General features: G+C 42.9%; 1 protein-coding gene across 8 annotated transcripts in view; it reads left to right on the top strand.

Moving 5' to 3' along the window:
- The window catches only part of LOC135199512 (phospholipase D1-like), a 93048-nt gene that overhangs the window by 1378 nt on the left and 68842 nt on the right, over window positions 1-22828 (top strand). For 4 of the 8 annotated variants that reach the window (XM_064227631.1, XM_064227628.1, XM_064227627.1 and 1 more), the window contains exons 1-4: window positions 431-584; window positions 16745-16904; window positions 17684-17766; window positions 18157-18280. In XM_064227631.1, coding sequence (XP_064083701.1) covers window positions 534-584; window positions 16745-16904; window positions 17684-17766; window positions 18157-18280 — 418 coding nt within the window. In that variant the 5' untranslated portion in view covers window positions 431-533. Of the gene's footprint in view, window positions 1-430; window positions 585-3637; window positions 3792-14862; window positions 15075-16117; window positions 16239-16744; window positions 16905-17683; window positions 17767-18156; window positions 18281-22828 lie in introns of those variants that run through there. The other 4 variants (XM_064227629.1, XM_064227625.1, XM_064227630.1 and 1 more) reach the window with 4 other exon arrangements.

Below are 22828 nucleotides of genomic sequence, written 5' to 3'. Positions count from 1 at the left end.
AATAATAATAATAATAATAATAATAATAATAATAATAATAATAATGACGAGAATTGTTGTACCTCCAAATGACTAAGCAGAGAATGATTCTTTGTCAAGATAATTGCACGAGAGAGAGAGAGAGAGAGAGAGAGAGAGAGAGAGAGAGAGAGAGAGAGAGAGAGAGAGGCATAAAAAGAGAGAGGAGAGATAAAAAAAGAGAGAGAGAGAGAGAGAGAGAGAGTATTTACGTAATTGTTACATATATGTGTCTCAGTCCCAAAAGGAGAATAAATAATATGATAAAATCGCAAAAATAAACATCATATTCGCTCCTCGATTGAGGCGACCCTTATAGACCTATGCTTGAAAAATTTATATTTTCTCTCGATAAATAATCCATTTCTGTTTCTTTTATCGCTCCGCGAATGCATTCGGCATCACGCATCAGGTCCGAGAAGAATTGATAAACGTGATTGACAGCTAATGGCGTTAAATAAAGATAAGCAAAAAACGACGAAGACGTCATTGAATCCAAGTGGGTTGGCTCCCTGATGCATTCTGCTTCTTCTTCTTCTTCTTGCGGCGTCGGTGTGAGAATCAAGGTAGGAAGGCTTGCTTAAATTCGAGGTGGTGGGCTTATAATAGGTTTTCTCAAATCGTTATTTCTCGGAAATAGAACTTTTTAGGCTTCAGTATCACTTGAAATTTCATTTTACAAACGTATTGACACAGAAGTGGCTATACTACAGTTTGTGTGTCCCTTTGGGTATCGAAAAAGATGGCGTTGGTGGTGTACCTTATAGATTAGCTATTAAAATATCGACATTTTTCTACCAGAGAACTTTTTAGGCTTCATTACTATTTAAAAATTCATTTTACAAACGGATCTACTTAAGGAGAGTAACTGTAATCGTTACCGTATTGTGTGTGTGCGTATATAAGTATATAGTGTAGGCCTATGCTAGAACACATCTCCGAAGGACGGCAGTATACTTCTTATAATATCGTTATTTTTCGAATAGAGAGTTTTTTAAGGCTTCGAAAGCCTTCACTAATTCATTTTAAAAACTCACTTACGTCGGAGTATTAGTTACCGTGCGTAGGTGCATTCATTTGTATACGCTTTAACATAGGCTAATATATCCGTCATGACGGCAATTGGCAATGTGTACTTCACAGAATAGGCTTTCCGTTGCCTTTACGAAAGAGAACTTTCTTTAGGCTTTATTTTAATTCAATAATTCATTTTCAGAATATATTTACGTATTAGGAGTAACGAGTTACCGTTCGCTTGGGTGCGCATGTGCTTGTTGTAACATGAACCACAAAAAACTGCGTTGTTTCGAACCATTCTAGCCCATTCCGGTTTCCTCCGGCGTTCAAAATGACCTTGCAAATTAAGGATCTTGCAAAGGACTTTTGCCTAATTATAGACTGCCGGCAAACCCCGTTTAGTCAACACGGGAAAGATAGGTGAACGGGCAGGAAGGAAACCGAAGGAAATGGCCTGATTAGCAGATTGTGAGGAAAGAGAGAGAGAGTAATCGTTCTAAAATTATATCTCTCAGGCCAACGTTAGGCAGAATAATGGATAAATTTCCAACAATGAACATTTTGAGAGAGAGAGAGAGAGAGAGAGAGAGAGAGAGAGGAGAGAGAGAGAGAGAGAGGAGAGAGAGAGAGAGAGAGAGAGAGTCGTCACTTGAAAATACGGACCTTTGCCAACTGGTTACCTAACCGACTTCAGGAATGCTGGTACATGTTAAGGACTAAACAGTCCGCCATAACCAGTTGAATAGACGATACGGGTGAAACCACAGATTGGTTGGTTTAGAAGGGACAGTTATAGGCCTATTTATTTCATGCTGCTGTTTTTTACTATCACTGTAGGCCTACACTGTTTTAAGTAGCAAAAGTGACTACAGAAGAAACCAGAGTGGGTGGTTTGGAAGGGACAGTTATAGGCCTATTTATTTCATGCTACTATTGTTTTTACTGTCACTGTAGGCCTACACATATTTTCTAGTAGCAAAAGCGACAACAGAAGATTTTTTTAATGCAATTTACAGTCTAGGGGGGACAGACCTACTTATTTCATGTTAATGCCATTTTTACTACTGCTGTGGGCCTACACCTTAATTATTCTCTAAGTAACGAAGGCAGCAGAATAAGTTTTTTCTTTGCAATTTACTAAAATTTATCCAAGAATTTGGAGCAATAACAATTTTTTGTCGTCTTCATGTATAATATACATATTGTGTGTGTGTGTGTGTGTGTGTGTGTGTGTGTGTGTGTGTGTGATTTTAGTATCATAGCAGACACGGTTTAATAATGTCAGCAGCCCAGTCATGGGAATTACGTGGTTATATGTGACTGTCTCAGAGAGAGAGAGAGAGAGAGAGAGAGAGAGAGAGAGAGAGAGAGAGAGAGAGAGAGAGAGAGAGAGAGAGAGAGAGAGAGAGAGAATACAAGGTTAGATTGATCAATGAAAAAAAATACCGAGTTAAATTCGAACTGACCAGTGAGAAAAAATAGTCTCAGAGATTTATGAGACTAAATCATGACGAAAGTGAGATAAGAACGTAAGGCAAGATGTAGGAAAATAGATTAAACAATAAATGAAAAGATAAAATTGAATTTGAGCCTACAAATTTGGTTAGCAGCGTCAAAATGTAGTACACGACAAGACGCATTTGGAGGCAAACCTAGACATATAAGAGATAGATTTCGGACATAGTAGAGAGCATAGTAACAAGTAAACAGTTTTGTTTTAATGTAATTATGATGATAAATGCTCCATTAAGAAGCGAAACTAGATGTAATACGAAAAATAAAGCTTACGAAACATATATACTAGAGAAGAAATGCAAATATACTTTCTCGTAATTATTGTTATTCTTATTATTATCATCAGTATCTTATGCATCATCACGAACCGACATTGAATCCGTGCAAGCATTAGAACGCAATTTCGTCCTGCGTGAGACTCCAGCAGCGACTGAAGGTCATTTTTGCAGTGTGTTGGTCCGGGAAATTTACTCAATTTGAGGTAACCTCTAAAATATTTTTTTTCTTTACGAACAAAGGAAGTTTGGTACTTATATGGTGGTTTTGGCCTCCAGCGCGTAGCTATAGGTGTCGACACCTAAGCTACGCGCTGGATATTATATTTATATATTTAGCGCCAAGTAAGTGTATAATACACAAAACAATCCTCAGAATCATAAAATGTGTATAAAAATCGAAAGAATACCTATACCGATTCTTCGACATCTCAACGAATGTGTCGATGTAAATCTTTGTATTACTTCTTCTATTACGGCGAATCGAAGTGGGATAATTCGCTCTTTATTATTACATAATATAAAGTTAATTTTATATATTTAATAGCTATTGATAATAAGTCTATATTATGCGGAGTAACCATCAAAATTGTAAGATATATCGAAGAATCTTGAGAAACTACGCAACCAAAACCATCGAACTTTGCTTTGAATAATCATCATTTTATTGTTTTAAATGATAAAATATACATCTCATTAGTAATATTTTAATAAATCATCATATTCTGTATAAAATATCACTCAAAAACACTTTAAAAGACGCAAAACAAACAAATGCATGAAGAGAAACACCACACCCGAAGGGTGGTGGTCACCGAGACCCGAAAGTTAATCCCTCAGTCGAGTCAGATGTTTTGTTGAGTGACGTCATTCGTTGTCTCCCTCCTCATATGTGGCAACTTGTTGCACAAGGCGGAGTGAATTCCGGACATATATATCTATATATTCCTTCGTGAGGACGTTTTGGTAAATATATATATAATAAGAAGGATATTTTCAATAGTTTCACGTCATATATGAAGCTAGGACTTCGTTATTTATATGTGGCATTAGGGTAGGGTGGTCAAGTCATCCTCCAATCTGGTCTGGGGTACCGTAGGGTCATCAGCTGTGATCTCCGACGTTTAATTTAACAATTTTTATTCGTTTTTAATCCAGACGGTGACATTAACATTGTTAGTTTAGCGGGAGATTCGTGAAATGACCCAGGCTGACCTGGGCCACTGTATGGTCATCGGTGGTTACCTGTGTTTAATTAAATTTACTATTTTTTATTCATTTTTAACCCATAGGCTAGACGGTGATATTAACATTGTTAATTTAGCGGGAGACACTAAATAATCCAAGCTGACCTTGGGCACTGTATGGTCATCATTTACAATTGTATGGTCATCATTTACAATTGCACGACCACATTCCAAAAAAAATAACTTTAGCACTTCCAGTAACCTGAATTATACTAGGCTAGATGTCAGTCACAAGCCAACCTTCGTGGAAGCAACACCTAAGAGACCTCTCCTTTCCTCTCGAAGTGAGTGTTTTCTCCCATGTTAGAAATTAAGCCCATATAATTTCCAATTAAACAGAAGGTAATAATAAAAGTCTAACTATGCACAGCGCTAACTTACCTCCATGATGCCTTCATAATTTTTACTTAAAACACCTAACATATGGGAGATTGACGCCATCTCGATGTTTGCAAAGTCACTTGTGTCAACAAACTTCCCATTTCCTGTGCTAAATCCGCACAACACTTGTACCCATAGACGCTGGGACACTTTCTTCACAACAATCTTAAATGAAGATTGTGTTTACGATTGCGACTGGGGAAACCTGCCAATTGTTCGGGAAGAAGAAGAGTGTGCTAGATAACATTTAAATATTTAGTTAAACACCAGAATAAGGTTATGAATTGCATAAATTTATTACGTACTCATGATAATTCATTTGAAAATATTCGTTGTTGTAAAAGTAACCAGATTTCTGATACAAATTTCATCAGTTTTGCTGTGAACATTACCTAGCTACGATGTTCCCCCTTTATCGCTGTTGCTAATTGGTTTGTGTTTACCCTCCAAACTAGGGATAAGACTTACACAAAACCGTGGAAATAAGTGAATTTGGCGTATCTATTTGTAAAATATATACAAAAATATCAGCACAATTTTAGCATTATTGCATTACTATGACATCTAGAATTCATGGAAAGAGTTTGTAAAGGCATTGGCGTATATAGCTATGTATCAAGTTCCACTAAATTGGCAACGATGACTTGACATTCCTGTCACGCATTAAAGGTTACATTTGTTTCAGCTGTATAATTATTAAAAATTAAAGCAAATTTTTTCAGCCATACAATTATTAAAAATAAAAAAAGTCAAAATGTTAATATAAACCTAAATAAATGAAAAGTGCTAGAAAAAACTGCAAATTTTTTTACACAAACAATTCACTAAACTGTCGTCTACTTGACTCTTGGATTCTGGCTGCCAGATGCACAACAAGGCTGAAAAATTATTCCTGCCAAGGCTTTGCTGTACACAAACACATATTTCAAGTGGAATTTGGAGTGAATTATGAACGAAATCAAATAAGCACTGTGGAGTTTCAGTTGTGATGGCATTAAGGATAATACCACCAATTACAAGGTAAAAATGCATCTCAGTTCAAAACATGACCCCAGGAATAAAATCTCTCATACTTTCACTAGAATAGGCAACAAAATGTTATTTTATTGTGCTGATTACAACTACTACAATGTTGAGTATTATCAATAAACGTTAATATATACGCAAATATTGTTCAAGTGAATGCTGGGAAGGACATGGCCGCAATTGTAGAACCGAATTACACTCACAACCATACCATGCCATATTGGATTTAAAACTGCCTTCAACACATATTATAAGAAGACTTCACGTGCTTATTTTACTTCGAATGGTGGCTTCATATATCTCATTTTTTTGGCAAAACTTTAATCTTTTGAATGGTATGCTTAAATATTGAATTGTATTGTTTCACCAATTAAATATCAAGTGAAAAAGTGGTCTTTTTTCGGATCAATGGTCACACAGCTGTATTTTTACCTTAATTTAACTATTTTTTATTAATTTTTAATGTTGACAGTGATATTAACATTACTAATTTGGCAGCAGACTCGTGCCCTTGCTCTACCGAAGCTTAGCCTGACAATGGCTGTCGCAGGCTATGCCAGGGTTAGTGGGTAGCCTTATATAGCCTGTTCTTTGTTTTAACAATAGGATTGCCCTAGGGTAGCCTGATGTATCCTGTTCCATGGTTAAGCAATATGATTGCCCTAATGGGTAGCCTGACATAGCCCATGGTATGGTTAGACTACAGGGCATCTCAGTTCGTTAGGCGGTAGCATTGCTTGAATGGGGAGCCTAACATAGCCTTTGCAAAGGTTAGGCTACTGGGTAATAGTTTTGGTTAAATGGGTAGCCTAACTAGCCCATGGAATGGGATGTCCAAGTTTCTTAGGCAGTAAGATCTGGCCCAGGGTAAGGCTTGGGAGTAACTCATGTAGGCAGTAGGAACGCTCTATTAGATAGCCTGATGTAGCCAAAGATAGGGGCCATCTCATTTGTGTAAACAGTAGGATTGTTTGATTGGGTAGCCTGACGCATCCTAGGCTATGGTGCGTATCAATTTGTTAGGCAGTAGGATTGCCCGACTGGATAGCCTAACCTTATATAACAGTCTTTGGACAATTAAGATGAGGTGAGAAAATATATATAGGCTAGGCTAAAGGATGCCTCCTAACCAAACCTAACTCAGGTCCAGGCATCCTTACTGATCATGGAGTGATTTTATAGTACAGGGAATTGATTTTGGGTGGGAAATGCTCAGTTAAAAAAAAAAAAAAAAAAAAGAGTTAAAGAAACAAAGGGAACCTATGTATTGTGTAGGAAAAGAAAAAACTTGAAGACATTAGATAGCCCAGGTTAGAACAGAAAAGTAAGAAGGTCGTGTATAATGCAGTACAGGGCGGATACTCTAAGAAATCTACCATATCATGTTTTTACGTTCATCCTCAAGAGACTGGTATTAAACATTGTGAAAGCTCTGCAAGCAGGTGCTACATTTAACACCAGCGCTGGGGATGAAAGAAAGCAAAAATATAAACAACAGACAGTAAATTTCTCAAATTATGTCACCTGTACTGCATTTTATACACATTTCTATATTCTTATGTCAAAAAATTACATTGATAAATATATAATACCTTTTTGCACCTGTCTCCTTTACATTTATCCTGCATTAAAATCTGACAGTGTCAGAAAACTCACTGTAATTAATTGTGTCATTGTTAATGTCAGTTTAAAAGGCAAAAAACATTTATTTATTGAGATTTTGTAGCTTAAAATGAAAGAATTTAGAATATAACAAGTTAATGGCAGGAATCGTGGCCCACTGTAGCTAGTATCTACTAGTATCACAGTTGAAGCACATGCATGAAGGACGGAATTAAATACATATGGTATTCAAAAATAGCAAGGTGTATGAAGAAGAAGCTGTTTAAGAAAATATAAACTGTAAATAATAGGTACATGGTAGTATACTTGTAAGATAGACCAAATAAAGTCAGTTAGAAGGGCCTCTAAATATAGACAAGAATGCTAATGTTTACATTGAAACCGACCAGAAAATGTTTTGGAGTGCGTTCATACTTCATGCTTTGTAACAAGACTATCAGACATGTCAGTTTGCCTGGTAAATTGCCATTAACACCTGCAAATAAGACAGCAGGTGTTACTGCACAATATTCATCATGCTATCGTCACTGCACGTTGTAAGTGTCTGGCTTAGTATTTCATTAGAAATTAATGTAATATATAATTGACATTAAATTATGACTCTCATGTGGGAACAAATTTCCAAAGCATAAACTTACTTTTTGTTGTCCTCTTTTCATTACATGCACTCTCTTTCCAGTATATGTCCATTCTTCTTCTTTGGTTGGAATTTTTAACACGTTTTTTCCATGCTTTTTTATCTTCTATCCTTTTGTCTGTTCCTTTGTATCTCACGTCTTTTCTAGTGCAGTAGCTGTGTCCATTAATACTGATAATTTCATGTTAGTCTCAGATTAATCCAAGCCAAATTCTACAAAGGTGCGCTGTAGTAACTTTTGCAGTCGCAAAAGTTTGAGACGAAACGAGTATTTTAATGTATGACACTTACCTGGCAGGTATATATATATAGCTATATTCTCTGTCAAACTGGCAGAAATTTTCAAAACTCGCGGCAAACGCTATTTACCTAGTAGTTCAGGTGACCACCACCCCGTTCCCGTGGCGCTGGCGCTCGGAACCATTCCCATTTTCGTCAGATTTTCTCTGCCAGCCGAACCGTCAACATTGTTGGTGATTCCCTGCTAGATTTTCGATCTCGTTGCCGACTTTTCGCTGATTTTGGACGGATTATTTGGTATTGTACTTGGAACGTTGGCTTGGCATTCGCTTTGGATATTCTTTGGATATGTCTGATTCAGGTGGTATGTTTAGAGTTTGTGTGAGAGAAGGTTGTAAGGTGAGGTTGCCGAAAGCTTCGGTGGACCCTCACACAGTTTGCAAGAAATGTAGAGAGATTGTGTGCACTTGGGAGAATAGATGCATAGAATGTGAGAATTGACAGAGAAGGAGTGGAAGATCCTCACGAAGTATGTAGACAGGTTGGAGAAAGATCGTGTGAGGAGATCTGTATCTCGAAGTGAAAGATCTAATGCTTCTAGTAAAAGGAGTGAATCTGTTTCTTCTCCAGCTCCTTCTAATGTAGATCATGTAGAAAACTTCCCCCCAGGTTTCTCCTAGCGCCCAGCTGCTTGGCTAGTCGGGCAGGAGGCGCGGATTCACAGTATGTGGAAAAGTGTTCGCTGCCCTTGCTTCTATGGGCGACCAAATACGCGGTTAACCGACAAAGCGAGTGGTTTTTGATGTGAGTAAGAGTGTAGGGTGGAGGGGTCGGGAGTCTGTATCTTCTCTCTCGTGCTCCTAGACTTAGACCTCTGTCAAGCTCCCAGACCCAAGGGAGAAGGCATGTCGACAGTCGAAGGGAGGCGAGAGGGGTTTTGTCGCGGTCAGTCGTCCCTTCAGGCAGTCCTGTTGTTACGTCCCAGGCTGCTGCAGTACGCCATAGAAAAGGCGCTACTGGGAAATGTGCGTCCTCTGATGGCTCGACATCAGGCAGGGAACGGCGGCATTTAGAAGTTTCGCGTCCCCTCAAGAGGACCTTCAGGACATCCTTGGCTCAGGATAGGCCTTCCCTCGTTCGTGAAGGATGGAGTAGTCCGGAGATATTGTCTTCGAGTGATGAGGATGCAGTTCATGTTAAAAGGAAGAAGATCTTTTGTTCGAGAGAGGACGCAGGACGTTCTTTGGGAGCCATTATTTCGGCAAGAGAATCGCCTCCTTCTGCTTAGATTCCTTCTCCTCTTCCCTCTCCTTTGGGTAGAGTTCAAGATCGCTCTCCTCACCGTCCTAGCCCTGCTCGAATCTCTCCTCTGTCGCATTCGATTCGTCAGGAAGAGAATACTAGAGACTTTTTAAGAGACATGCAGGCTAAGTTAGCAGTACTCGTCAATTCTTGGAGACTCCCATTCAACCTTCCTCTAGACGTAAGGATGATTCCCTCCCCGTGAAGTCCTCCAAGAGGACGCATGACAAGAGTTTGCCTCCTCCTTCTTGTTCGGCTTTCGCCTGGGAGACAGGACGCAGTGGTTTATCGAGGACGGACGATCGTGCAGCTGTTCAGGACGCAGGACGCAAGAAGAAGCTTGTCTCGTTGGACGCAGGACGCAGGCGGCAGGACGTTGACCCGTCCTCCGCTCGCCAAGACCGCGATAGTGTTCTACAGGACAACGATTTCCAGGACATTTCTTCAGCAGAAGAGGACGTGGAGTAGTTTGCAGAAGACGAGTATGGATCCTTCGTCGGATTATAAGATCCTGACTTCCTGTCTTCTTTCGCTTTTTGAAGGGGAGTTTCAACCTTCTGCTCCTTTGTCACCCCTTTCGCAGTTTTCGAAAACAAAAACCCCCAAGAAGTCCTCATTCCTGAAGATGACTCTCTCTATTTCGGCGAAGAAAGCGCTTCAACGTGTGAATGTGTGGTTGAAGGAGAAGAAGGAAGCAGGGAAGTCTTCTTTCGCTTTCCTTCCAGCCAAGTTAGCCTCGAAGTCGGGAGTGTGGTAAGCCATGGGGAAAGTCATGGCCTGGGAGTGCCTGCCTCCTCCCAGGGAGATTTTTCCAGTATTGTGTATAGTTCACGCAGACAGGCGTTACACTCTGCCAAGATCTGGTGGACTTCGTCAGAGTTTGATCATCTTTTAAAGGGAATATTTCGGACGTTCGAGGTTTTCAACTTCCTCGATTGGTCGTTGGGGGCCTTGGCGCGCACGTTGGAAAGTGAGGATTCGTCGGAGTTGGAGGTTCCAAAGAGTATTATGTCCTGCATGGATAAAGAAGTCGCAGAGTTAATGTTTTTGCCTCTGTCTAACCAGCTGTTTCCTTCGGAGATTATTAGAGATACATATAGCTCTGGCTCTATCTCAGAAGGCAACGTAGGATCTTCTAACGTCCTCAGTGAGGAAGTTCTTGCCTTCCAAACTGGTTAAGAAGGCACCGAAGGAGTCGAGACCTACTCAACAGCCCTTTCGAGGTAGACTTTCGTCTGCCCCTCCTTAGAGGGAAAGATTCACTGCTAAAAGGGGATCAAAGACCTCTACTAAACAATGAGAATCAAGTCCTCCAGACGTCAGTTGGGGCCAGACTCCAGGAGTTTTGGGAAGTCTGGCAAAGCAAGAATGCAGATCCCTGGGCCATCAGTGTAGCTCGAAAAGGTTACAAAATCCCCTTCTTGAGGAAGCCTCCTCTTTCGACATCTCCGAGAGCCCTAGGGGCGTGTTACAACGATTTAGTAAAGGAAAAGGCTCTGTGGGACCAAGTCCTTTCCATGCTAGAGAAAGGAGCAATAGAACCTGTTCTGGACCACGAATCTCCGGGGTTTTACAATCGGCTGTTCCTGGTTGCGAAATCCTCGGGAGCTTGGAGACCAGCACTGGACGTAAGTCAGCTAAACTTGTTCGTGGAAAAGACCAAGTTTACCATGGAAACAAACGAGTCAGTACTGGCAGCGGTACGTCCAGGGGACTGGATGGTGACCCTGGATCTACAAGACGCATACTTCCATATTCCAATTCATCCAAAATGCAAGAAGTACCTAAGGTTCGTGATCCAAAACAGGGTCTTTCAATTCAGGGCCCTTTGCTTCGGTTTTTGTACAGCCCCCCCAAGTGTTCACGAGAATGATGTCCAACGTGGTGAAGTGGTTGCACTTGCTAGGGATCAGAGTTTCGTTTTACTTAGACGACTGGCTGATAAGATCCCAGTCAAGACGACAATGTCTGGAGGACCTAAGACAGACCTTAAATTTGGCGAACGAATTGGGTCTGATAGTGAACCTAGAGAAGTCTCAGATGACTCCCAATCAAGAGATAGTTTATTTGGGGATTCTGATCTCATCAGTGACTTTTCAGGTTTTCCATCCCCCGACAGGCAAGCCCTATGCCTTCGGAAGGTGCAAGACTTCCTAGAGAAAGACCGATGCTCAGCAAGAGAGTGGATGAGCTTACTGGGCGCACTCTCTTCGCTAGAGCGGTTCATTTCTCTAGGGAGGCTTCACATGAGACCGTTACAGTTTTTCCTGAAGGAAGCCTGGTCAAGAAGATCGCAACCGGATTCCTTCCAGTTTCAAATTCCCACCAGAATCAAGAGGGAATTGAGTTGGTGGCTAACTCCAAGGAAGTTGGCAGAGGGTATGTCACTCCAGCAGAAGAACCCAAACCTAACATTGTTCTCCGACGTCTCAGACGCAGGTTGGGGAGCGACGCTGGGCCCTCAAGAAGTGTCAGGTCTTTGGAGCAAAGAGGAAGCGACCTGGCACATAAACAGGAGGGAACTGATGGCGATTTTCTTGGCCTTGAAGTCGTTCAGGGAGTTGGTACACGACAAGACAGTGCAGATCAACTCGGACAACACCACAGCTCTGCATACATCCGCAAGCAAGGAGGGACGCATTCCTTTCCCCTGTACAGTCTGGCGAAAGAAGTTCTTCTTTGGGCGGAAGAGGAGAATGTTTCTCTGCTCACCAGGTTCATTCAGGGGGAGAAGAATGTCAGAGCGGACCTTTTGAGCAGGGAAGGACAACTTCTTCCGACAGAGTGGACATTGCATCTAGAAGTATGCCAGAGTCTGTGGGCTTTGTGGGGCCAGCCAGTAGTGGATCTTTTTGCTACAGCCAAAAAAAAAAGATTACCGAACTACTGTTCACTAGTTCCAGACCCTCAAGCAGTGGCAGTGGATGCCTTCCTGTTGGATTGGACAGGTCTGGATGCGTACGCCTTTCCTCCGTTCAAGGTGTTAGGAAAGGTGATGAAGAAGTTCAGAGAGAGCCACGGAACAAGGCTAACTCTGATAGCTCCTTATTGGCCGGCCCAAAGTTGGTTCACAGAAGTACTGGAATGGACAGTGGATACTCCAAGAACACTGCCCCTAAGAGTAGATTTACTCAAACAGCCCCACTTCGACAGGTTTCACAAGAATACCCTCGCTCTAGGTTTGACTGCGTTCGGACTATCGAAAGTCTTGTCAGAGCGAGGGGATACTCTAGAGAGGTGGCCAGTGCAGTGGCTAGAGCTAGAAGAACCTCTACAATCATGGTGTACCAGTCGAAGTGGGAGACCTTCCGTAAGTGGTGTAAGAAGAGGAAGGTGTCGTCATCCCAGTACCTCTGACCCACCCAGATAGCAGACTTCCTCCTTTATTTGAAGAAGGAGGTAGGGTTGTCGATCTCGACGATTAAAGGTTATAGGAGTATGCTAGCCTCTGTGTTCAGACACAGAGGTCTAGATATTTCCAATAGTCTAGATCTTAGGGATCTTGTAAGATCTTTTGAAACCAGGAAGCAAACTCAATGCAGACCCCCTTCCTGGAATCTAGACGTCGTATTGAAGTATCTAGGTTCGAGTAAGTTTGAACCTTTAGACAAGGCCTTTTTGAGAGATGTCTCGAAGAAGACCATCTTTTTAGTCGCCTTGGCCATGGCTAAAAGAATTAGTGAGCTTCAGGCGATAAATAAGGAAGTAGGCTGGAAGCATAACAAGGCAGTGTGTACTTTCCAGGAAGGCTTCTTGGCCAAGAACGAGAACCCTTCTAATCCTTGGCCAAGATCCTTTGATATTCTGGGTCTGTCTGATCTTGTGGGTCATGAACAGGAAAGAGTTCTCTGCCCAGTGAGAGCTTTACGCTTTTATGTGGAAAGAACAAGAGGCATCAGAGGGACATCTGGTTCTCTGTGGTGTTCAGTCAAAGACCTTAGTAGGCCCATGACTAAAAATGCTTTGGCCTTCTTTATGAGAGAACTTATTAAAGAAGCACATATGCTTTGCCAAGAACAGAACTTCGGAGTGCTTAAAGTTAAGGCTCACGAAGTCAGGGCGGTAGCTACGTCCTTGGCATTTAAGAAGAACTTATCCCTCAAAGAAATTGAGACAAAGTTTTGGAGGACGAATTCAGTATTTGCCTCTCATTATCTGAGAGATATAAGCACAACTTTTGACAAATGTCAGACGTTGGGTCCTTACGTGTCCTCTGGTACAGTATTGGGCAAAGGAGTTTCCACCCCATAACTTACTAATATGCTAGGGAACTTTTAATCAGGTGATGGTGTTTTTTGGTCGTCTGAGAAGGAATATTCCCTCTTCAGTCTTGTTGTGGTTTTGTTTTTGGTGATGTGTGTGTGTAGTTCAGGTGAATTAACAATTCCTAGCATGAATGCCCATGGTATGAGAGGGCTGTGGGTTTCCTGTCAACAAATTGGTCACGTCCAGTTGTCAGACCCTTTATTAGCTTCTTCAACAAACAGGCCACGTCCTAGTTGAGAGCTCCTAAGGTTTAAGCAGGCTCAGAGGCAGGGCCTATGAAGTCAGCTACCTTAGCAGGTAAGGAACCAAGGGTTATATAATAATTTTTAATTATTTGAACTCTAACAATGTTGCTGTCTTTGACCCACCTCCAAATGTGTCAATCAGCTAGATATATACCTGCCAGGTAAGTGTCATACATTAAAATGAAGTTTTTATGATAAAACAAAGTTTAATGTATACTTACCTGGCAGGTATATTAATAAATTCCCTCCCACCCTCCTCCCCTCAGGAGACAGGGTTCAGAGAAAATCTGACGAAAATGGGAATGGTTCCGAGTGCCAGCGCCACGGGAACGGGGTGGTGGTCACCTGAACTACTAGGTAAATAGCGTTTGTCACGAGTTTTGAAAATTTCTGCCAGTTTGACAGAGAATATAGTTATATATATACCTGCCAGGTAAGTATACATTAAACTTTGTTTTATCATAAAAACTTCATTTTAATATTTCTCATCAGGGTTATTATTGATAGGTAATTGTTTATGGTGATCATAATATTTGCATATGATGTCATAGTCTCATTATTGGTAGGAATGTGTCAGACTGAACATATCCACTAAGAGTTAAGAACACTCCCTTATCGTGTATTGCTTTGAAAATATCACTCTTATTTCTTCCTCTCACAACATCATTAGTAAAAAGATGGTGGAAGAAATCCATATTGGTGTTTTCTGCTTGTACTGTACCTTGCAAGACTTTTACCAAAGTATTGATGATAGTCAAAAATGCATTGCAAATTACATTTGCCTTTTATCAAGCAACTTGGTAGTACTGTAGTTATGTTACAGAAAACTCCTTCTCCTGGTACCCACAGTGGAGTTACGCAGAAATAGTAATTTTGTGAGCTAGGCACAGGTGTGGCCCTCATTATGTTAATTTGGGTGGCCCATATTGATCCACCCCTGCTAATCCATTTGCCAATTGAAGTCAGTTGTTGGATTGGCCACCCAGCATTCACTCACTCCCTGCGTCTCTCTTGCTGGCGGTTATATTTAAATGAAAGCATTAAATCGTTTACTATTGATAATTAAATTGCTTTCTGTTTGTTTCGTGAAGTGATACATCGTTAATGAGTGATTGAGAGGAACTGATTTTAGCTAGTGTCCTGTGCATGTATAGCCTTGTAATGTGGGGCACTTAGTCAGGCAAAGATCACTGAACTTATTCTTGTGATATCGGGACATGTAACCTCATACAAATCAAGAATGAAGTTTTTCACAAAGATCTTGCATAATATATATGCAAAGGTGAGTAAGTTATTCAAATCTGTGGTGTGTTTTATCATTTATAGTGTAAATTTTCCTTTTAGGTTGTATTACATTCCTTCTGTGTTATTTTACAGTTTTTGCTAGTAATTTTGAATGTATTTGAAAATCCCAAACCATTATACATAGTATACATTTTAGAAGGTGATCTTATTGGGTTAATTGTAAACAGGACCTCTAGGTTGTTATTTCTTGAAAGCTATGGAGTGTTGTGTTGTCATCCCTTCTGCAATTTCTATAACCTTTCTTTGAAGAGATTAGAAGAAAATAAATATTATTGAACATTCACGTCATTATTCAGATAAGATATGTCAGCTTCCAGCATGATTTTCCACACTGCAATTTCCATACAGGAATATCTTTTGCATGTAAACATGAATGAATGTACCGCACATGGAAAATGTGTGATTTTTTCAAAATTACCGTTATATAAATCGTGGTTTTGTCAAAATGTGAACCTTTAGTCTACCAATTGATACATAGCTGTACCATGAGTACCCAACTAACCAGATAGGAATATGTATGCTATCTGAATTAATAGGTATAAGTGTGTCCAGCAGTTAGATGGTTGTCAGTGATTTGTAATGTTTTCACTTTTGAGTGGATGGTAGTTTTTCGTATGGGTTGATAGTTCCAGACAGCTGTTTTTGTTGAAAGTATTATTGATTTATAAATCTTGGGAAATGGAGAAGGTTCCATTGTAGAAGAATTTTTAGGAGAAAGGTGCCCAGATATCCTCGTGAATTTGTGTCACTTTATACCTGAAAGTTATTTGAAGAAAGGGACTTGTCCATTATTTCATTTATCCTTAACTTTGTGTGGTAATTTAAAACATTACTCCCTCTCGTATCCATCTTTATAGGGATTCCATAAACATTTCACTTCTAACTAGGCAATTTATCTTTATAGTTGAATTGCCCTGGGATTTCAGGGTTAATAAAATGGAAATCATTGTTATCTTTAAGGTTAGAACATGATAAGATACAGTAATCACAGGTGGGAGATTAGATAATGAGTCTGCAAACCTTGCGGATAGATGATGTTCGTTACATAACTGAAATTCCATAGGGAGACTATTCAAACAGTAGTGTTTCGAATCAGTGTCTGAACATTTTATAAGTTTCTAGAAAAGATTTAGTTGGAGAGGTAAACAAAGCAAGGAAACATTTCTGGCAATTATATTTTGCTTGTTTTTTCATAAAAGTTGTTCAGGTTTGTTACTGAACAAAGAGTATTTTGTATTAGGAACAAGGTTACATAGAGAGCATAAGATATAAAAGCAACTGTTTTTGATAATTTGATATCCTAATCAGGGGGATTGTTAATATTAATGTATATACTGTAAACAATATCTTGTATATCAATACTGATAAGAGTTAGGCTCACATTAGGGTAAGGTGAATGACTTACATATTTTTATAATCTTGGTCCAACCAGTGACTACAGTGTCAGTTAAGGTTGCTCTTTGTAACAAGATGATGCATTTCCTCGTCTAACCAGTGACAAGAGTGTTGGTTAAAAGCTAGGGCTCTTTAACAAGACAGTGCATTTCCTCATCAGTGACAAGACCGTCAGTTAAGAGTTTGCTCTTTGCTCTTTCTCTGCATTTTCTCGTCCCGTCAGGCTTGAACGAAATGAGTTTCATTTTCCAGACATTTGGCGGTAATGTCCATCAGGAAATGGAACCACTGGCTTCCGTAATCAACAGCGATGAGAACTATGGGACAGTCAACGTCGGTGAGGAACAAGGGGGCCTTCAGGCAAGCTCCGGAGAGGGAGCGGAGAAAACGACGATACCTCGTGTCAGTGTGGGTGAGTAAAATCTTTTTAAAATGTACTCATTTGTTCCTGTAGTAACGAATTTACATAATATCTTTTTTTTTTTTTTTTTTTTTTTTTAGTTTTTGAGTTTTCCAGTCATTGTGTCTCAGTTTTTGACACTTTATAACGTCTCAGAATTTCAGCCAGCTGTCAGCATTGTTAGATTTTCCAACTAAATTTCCACAAAAGATGAGCTAGTTAGCAGCTCTGAATGCAGTATAAAAATCTTTGAAGCCTGTTTTCTTAGAATGAGGAAAAAAGGGCTTGGAAACTATCCCAAATAATAAGAATGTGTATGAATCTTGAAGGGTCAGTCTTGAGTATCACTCAGTATTGGAAAACAGTTTTCAGCTTATAACATAGAAAGTGATGATGAAATATGAAAACATAAATGAATAAGAAGCATATGTGGTACTATATGTATTTTAATGTTTAAAAATAGCAGTTTATTTATCCATGTGAGTGGAAAGAATTTGTATGTCCTTTTTTTTTGTTTTTAGTCTTGCACTGAAAATTGCTAATTGTATATTGCTAGCACTCGTTTTTTTCTATCATTTCGTTACCTGACTTGATTCTTTGTATGTTTCACAAGCCCACATTACTGATAATAATGTTGCAGTGTCATAGATTTCCCTATTTTGCAAATGATGTCAGAGTTGCTTGATGCTTTTCATATTACAGTTTCATCAGTTAGTTATCTTATTATACAAAAGAGGTCTGAGTTATTTTATGCCGTGTTCAAATACTAACTGCAAAGTTGCATATTCCAGAGGCAGCTTCCGTCGACGTCCAGGACTTCAGCATTAACCGAGCTGTGCAGGGCTGTAATGGCGAGAGAAAAGGAAAACCGCAGGTGAGTAGCAGAGCCACCAGTGTATGTTAAAAGAATTTATATGTCATTGTTGCTGTACATCATTTCTTTGTTTATGGAATTGTTTTTAGAGAGAGAGCATCTTTATTCCTTTTACTCTACCTCCATTCATATTATCTTTCTTCTCTTAGTTTCTACCCTCTTCTAACAAGGGGTTCTTAGTGCAACTGTGAGGTTATCCTCCTGTTGCAACTTTTGAAAGCCTTTTTACTCTAGATATCTCTGTCAGTACTGAAAGACCTCGTCCTATCCATAGGAGCAAGTTAAGTCTGTTACATTTTACCTTGTTACAGTCCCCATATGAGGCTGATTTCAAAATACATTCTGAATTCCTTCTATACTGTGGTTTATATTTGATTTTTTAAATTTCAGCATCTGCCTCCCTTAAGGATATCAATGGTGAAGCAGAATCCTACGCTTGGGTCACCTGATTCCGACATTGACATACTGGGCTACCTCGACTATACGCCGGACTCCTTGGGAATTGACACATTAAGTGAGTATTTGAGTACTGTAATTATGAAATGATTTCCGGGCATGTAACCTGCTCGTACGCCCTTCAGTTTGAATGCTAAGGTACTTCAGAAGAGAATGACATAGAGCATTTGCAACAGTTCTGTATACAGTATTGCATGTTGCTTTCAAGTTTAGTTTGTTCCTGTGGAAATCCTAAGTGGTCCTTTGGAGGGTAATGGAAGCTGGATTCTTTTATCCCTTGGAGAATAAATTCTTCTGATTTCAAGTACCAGATTGAACAAGAGAATGTGATCTTTGTTCCGACATGGCATACAAACCTTCGGTCCTTTTACAATAGGTAAGGTACTAGCGGCAGCTGGATAGGTCGTAAGCTTTCGAACAAGGGGTTCGGTAGTTAACTGCTTGTCCGACAGGCGCGCGCTGCGCGACGGGAGGTAAACAAATCACTTTTGCTTTCGGCCTGCTGGCGTGTGGACGTGTATCATCGCTCTCTGCCCGCTTCATCGTCGTTTGCTTTTCGCATGATTGTGTTTTTCTTTTTCTAATTATCTAGTGAAACTGAATTGTAAGTACAATCATTTCATTGAATTCAATTGTGAATTAAAGGATCTTGGTGTCACCACGCCCTCCGATTACCCGAGTGCCGGGACTGAAGGGCGTAAGTGCGGGAATTCATTTTCCCAAAAAATGATCCTCGTATTGTGTATGCTCGGTGCCGAGGGCGGGAGCACTCGCTCCGAGCGTATATTGGGTTGGAAATGTGTAGATGAAAATCGTAAGTAAGTGCTCTTTTCATTTATATTTTTTTGACCTGTATGCCCGTTGCCGAACGAATGCGCTCGGCACGGAAACTTATTTAGTATAGAAGTGGAATCGGCAAGTACAGTATTCTTTTCATTTTCATATACTATTTTGATTGTAGCAATACTCATTTTGGATCAGTTTCCGAGCTTACCCGGAAATTGATCCTTCCCCCTTTTTATTTTGAATGAAGTGAAATCGCAAGTGCAGTTCTTTTTCATTTTCATTTTTTATTGAGATTGCATTGTTTACTGGGATCAATGTTTCCGCGATTCCCGGGAATTGATCCTTCCCCTTTTTATTTGTATGAAGTGAAATCGCAAGCGCAGTAGTCTTTTCATTTTCATATATTTTTTGATTGCATCAATTCATTATGGATCAAGGTTTCCAGAAACCTTGATCCATAAAGGTAAGGAATTGATCCTTTCACCTTGCGCTCGGTACCTAGGGGCGCAAATGCGTCGATCCGAGCCCTTATTCATTGTGAAGTGAATCGTATGCAAGATGCATTTTCATTTTATTCCTTATTATTGATTGCATCAATATTATTTGGTTCAAGTTCCGCTCAGTCAGGGGAATTGATCCTTTATGCCCTGCATTCGGGCCGATGGCACGATTGCTCTCGGGCTCTTATATTGTTGTTGGGTACATGGGTACTGTGCGGGGGAGGGTGGTGAACGAGACCCCCCCCCCCCCCCCCCCCCTCCCCCCCCCCCCCCCCGCTCAGCTCCCACAGATGGCCCTTCCCCTTGGGGGGGGGGGGGGGGGGGGGAGGTTATCGGCGTTCTTCTCCTCGCCCGCCCGATCCGTCGAGCGCGGGGAGGGCGCTCGGTGCCCGATGTACCAATTGTAATTCCTTTAGGGGTCTTTTGTGTCCGGTCTGTCTGTTGTGTTACAGGCTTGGCGGGGATAGTAGGGTCGTATAGTACTGGTTTGGTAGCCCCCGTAGTCGTCATAGTTCTCTTGTTTTCTCGTCTTCTCTTCCCCTTCTTCCTTCTCCCTTCCTTCTTTATTCTCCTTCTCCTCTCCATTCCTCTCTCTTCCTTCTCCCTCTAGGGATTTCTTCCCCCCCTCTCTTCTTCCTTTTTTCTTTCTTTCCATTCCCTTCTCTCTCTTCACCCGGTTCGGGTTAGTTTGGTTCCTTCTTTTTCCCACTCGTTCGGAGGACGGGCCGCCCCGCCAGCGGCGGAAGGGGGGGACTTCTCCCCCCCACTTAACGCATACTAATGTTATTCCGCAGGTGCTACTGCCACGAGGGTGGACCTTGGTGAGGTATGGGCGTCCTTCCATTTGCAGGGGCGTGCTAGTGTCCAGGGGCTGCGGTTCTATGTCTGGGCCTACTGCGGTCACCCATGGAGTGGTGACCACGCTCCAGGTGACGACGTCCCTCCTCACTGGTGTACTTCGCCTCAGATGGTAACAGTCTTGCCTACAGCCGCTGTGAAGTGCCGTTCGCCGTACCGAGAGGGGGCGTGCCGCCGCCGCGCTCGTGGTTGCCGCGCTGCAGCGACCACACTTCCGCTGCCCTAGAGCTCGCCCCTGGACCTGCCGCCAGTACCAGGATGTTGCTGGCTGCTGCTCCACTTCCTGTGTTTCCGGTGCTGCCTGCCGTACCTGCCGATTCTGGGCTGACTGTCCATGCAGTTGCTGCGCTGGCTGTCCCTGTCGTTGCTGCGCTGGCTGTCCCCTGCCGTTGCTGGCGCTGGCTGTCCCTACCGATGCTGTGCTGGCTGTGCCTGCTGTTCCTGAGATGCCCATACCTGCTGATGTCGTCCCTGTTCGTGGTGGTACTACCCCAGACTTTGGTCTGTCTGTACAGGTGCGTCCGGGCCCTGTGGCTTCGGCTACAGCAGCCCCAGGCTCCGCCCTGGATAGCCGATCTTACGTCTGTCCTGAGGAAGCTGACGAAGAAGAGGAGGAAGGTGTCGTCGTCGTTGTCTTCATCTTCTTCATCGTCGTCGGCTGCCGCCTCTTCCCCTTCGACTTCTAAGGCTTCACAGCGAGGAAGAAGAAGGTTGCCTCCTCCCTCCTAAGAAGTCTCCCTCGGGAGCTTCTCGGGACCCGTCTCACCTCGGTGGGACGGGAGGGTTCCTTCCGCTGGTCCTCCTGCTCCTTCGGGAGCGGGGCCCGTCTCTTCTTCCGCAAGGAAGACGACTACGGGGACCAGAGGGGTACCGGCTAACACCGGTACTTCCTCGCCTGGTGTCAGTGGTTCTGCCACTGCATCAGGGTCCGTCTCGGCCTCTCGTTCGCGGGAGGTACCGAGTGTACGGTCGCCTACAGCGACCGTGCAGCCAGGAACCAGACCTCTGAGTCCGCTCAGCGTCAGGTTCACGGCACGGGGCGGAAGGAAAATGGTGACAGCCGCTTATGCGACTCTCACCAGACCAGCTCTCACTCTCGCGGTGAACAGCTGGCTACCCGGGGACGTGACGGTCCACGACCGACCACGGGCTGAGGCTGGGAAGAGGTCCTCCCGTTCGCCGGTGCCAGCCACGGCTGGAACCAGCGACGTGACGTGCCGTGAGGACAAGCACCGGTCTCACTGTGACAGTGGAGCCTGCAGGTCGCCTGACCGTCGCTCTCACAGAAAGCGACCGGGTACGGCAACCAGCACCAGCTCTTCTGATACTCTCGAGATCGGGGCCGCTGTGCTCAGTCCAGCCGTTCTCCACAGGAGACGGTTCGACCAGGCCTGCAGCTCGATTGCCACCACGGGTTTGACGATCGCCTGCAGCCCTCAAAGCCTGCTGGTGCTGCCAGCGAGCAATGAGGGAGCGTCAGGTCTGCCTCTCCCGTACCTTCAACCTCCTCGGGTTACACCGGGAGGAGCGAGGTATTGAGGAGTGATCGTGAGGGGTGCGCCCCTCATGATCCCACCACAACGGCCTACGTGCCAGGCACGGTTCTGGGACCGGCCCAGGACGTATGCGCAAGTGGATGGGGAAGAACCGAGAGGGCTGTCGCTTTTTGTTCCCCCTTCCTTAAGGAGGAAGGTTCTCGGAATATGCTCTTGTTCGAAGGGCCTTAACGGTCCCACTCTGCAAGATGCTGTGACTTCCGAGATCCAGAGGGACTTTGTCGAGGTTACGGCGCTGATTCGTCAGCACAATGATCTCGGGGAAGGATCGCCGCTCCCACCAGCAGAGCCACGTCTCGGCTCGAGTCGTTTTGGGGCCCGAGAGGGAACCCAAATCGACGGTGGGTCTGCCGCGATCGGAGCTTGCCGACTGGGTTGAACCAGGTAGTCTCTCGTCTCCGGACAAGAAGGCTCTCTCAGTTCTGGACGGTCGAACAAGCTACTTCACCTCCTCTACTGCGACAGAGGCGTTTCTACGTGTCTTCGGACACCGTATTTAAATACCCCTTCGGTCCTCCTGAGGTTTCGACCTCGACGAGGACTGGAATGAGTCGGAGCGGTATCGGCTCTCTCCTGTCAGGTGTCGATTAGCCCCACCCAGACGACGTTCACAGTGGAAGGACGGCGTTCCCCCTCACCTGCGCCGGAAGTGGGGGGGTGCCTGGCCAGCCATTTGGGCCAACTTGGCAGCGCCACGGCGCCGAGACCTGGATTGTAGATGTCCTTCGGGAGGGAGATCTATTAACCTTCGAATCTCGGTCACCCCTCACCTCCAACCCGGTCCAACAGCAGGGCGTACGTTCCAGGGCATCGAAGGACGTAGCATTGAGACAGGAGATCAAGACCATGCTGAGCAAGAGAGCTGTAGAATCGGCACGGATCACTCACCGGGCTTTTACAGTCCGA

This window comes from Macrobrachium nipponense, chromosome 25 (genome assembly GCF_015104395.2).
Source record: "Macrobrachium nipponense isolate FS-2020 chromosome 25, ASM1510439v2, whole genome shotgun sequence".
NCBI lineage: Eukaryota > Metazoa > Arthropoda > Malacostraca > Decapoda > Palaemonidae > Macrobrachium > Macrobrachium nipponense.
Note: the sequence above shows the minus strand (reverse complement) of the source record. Positions and strands in the feature narration are given on the sequence as shown.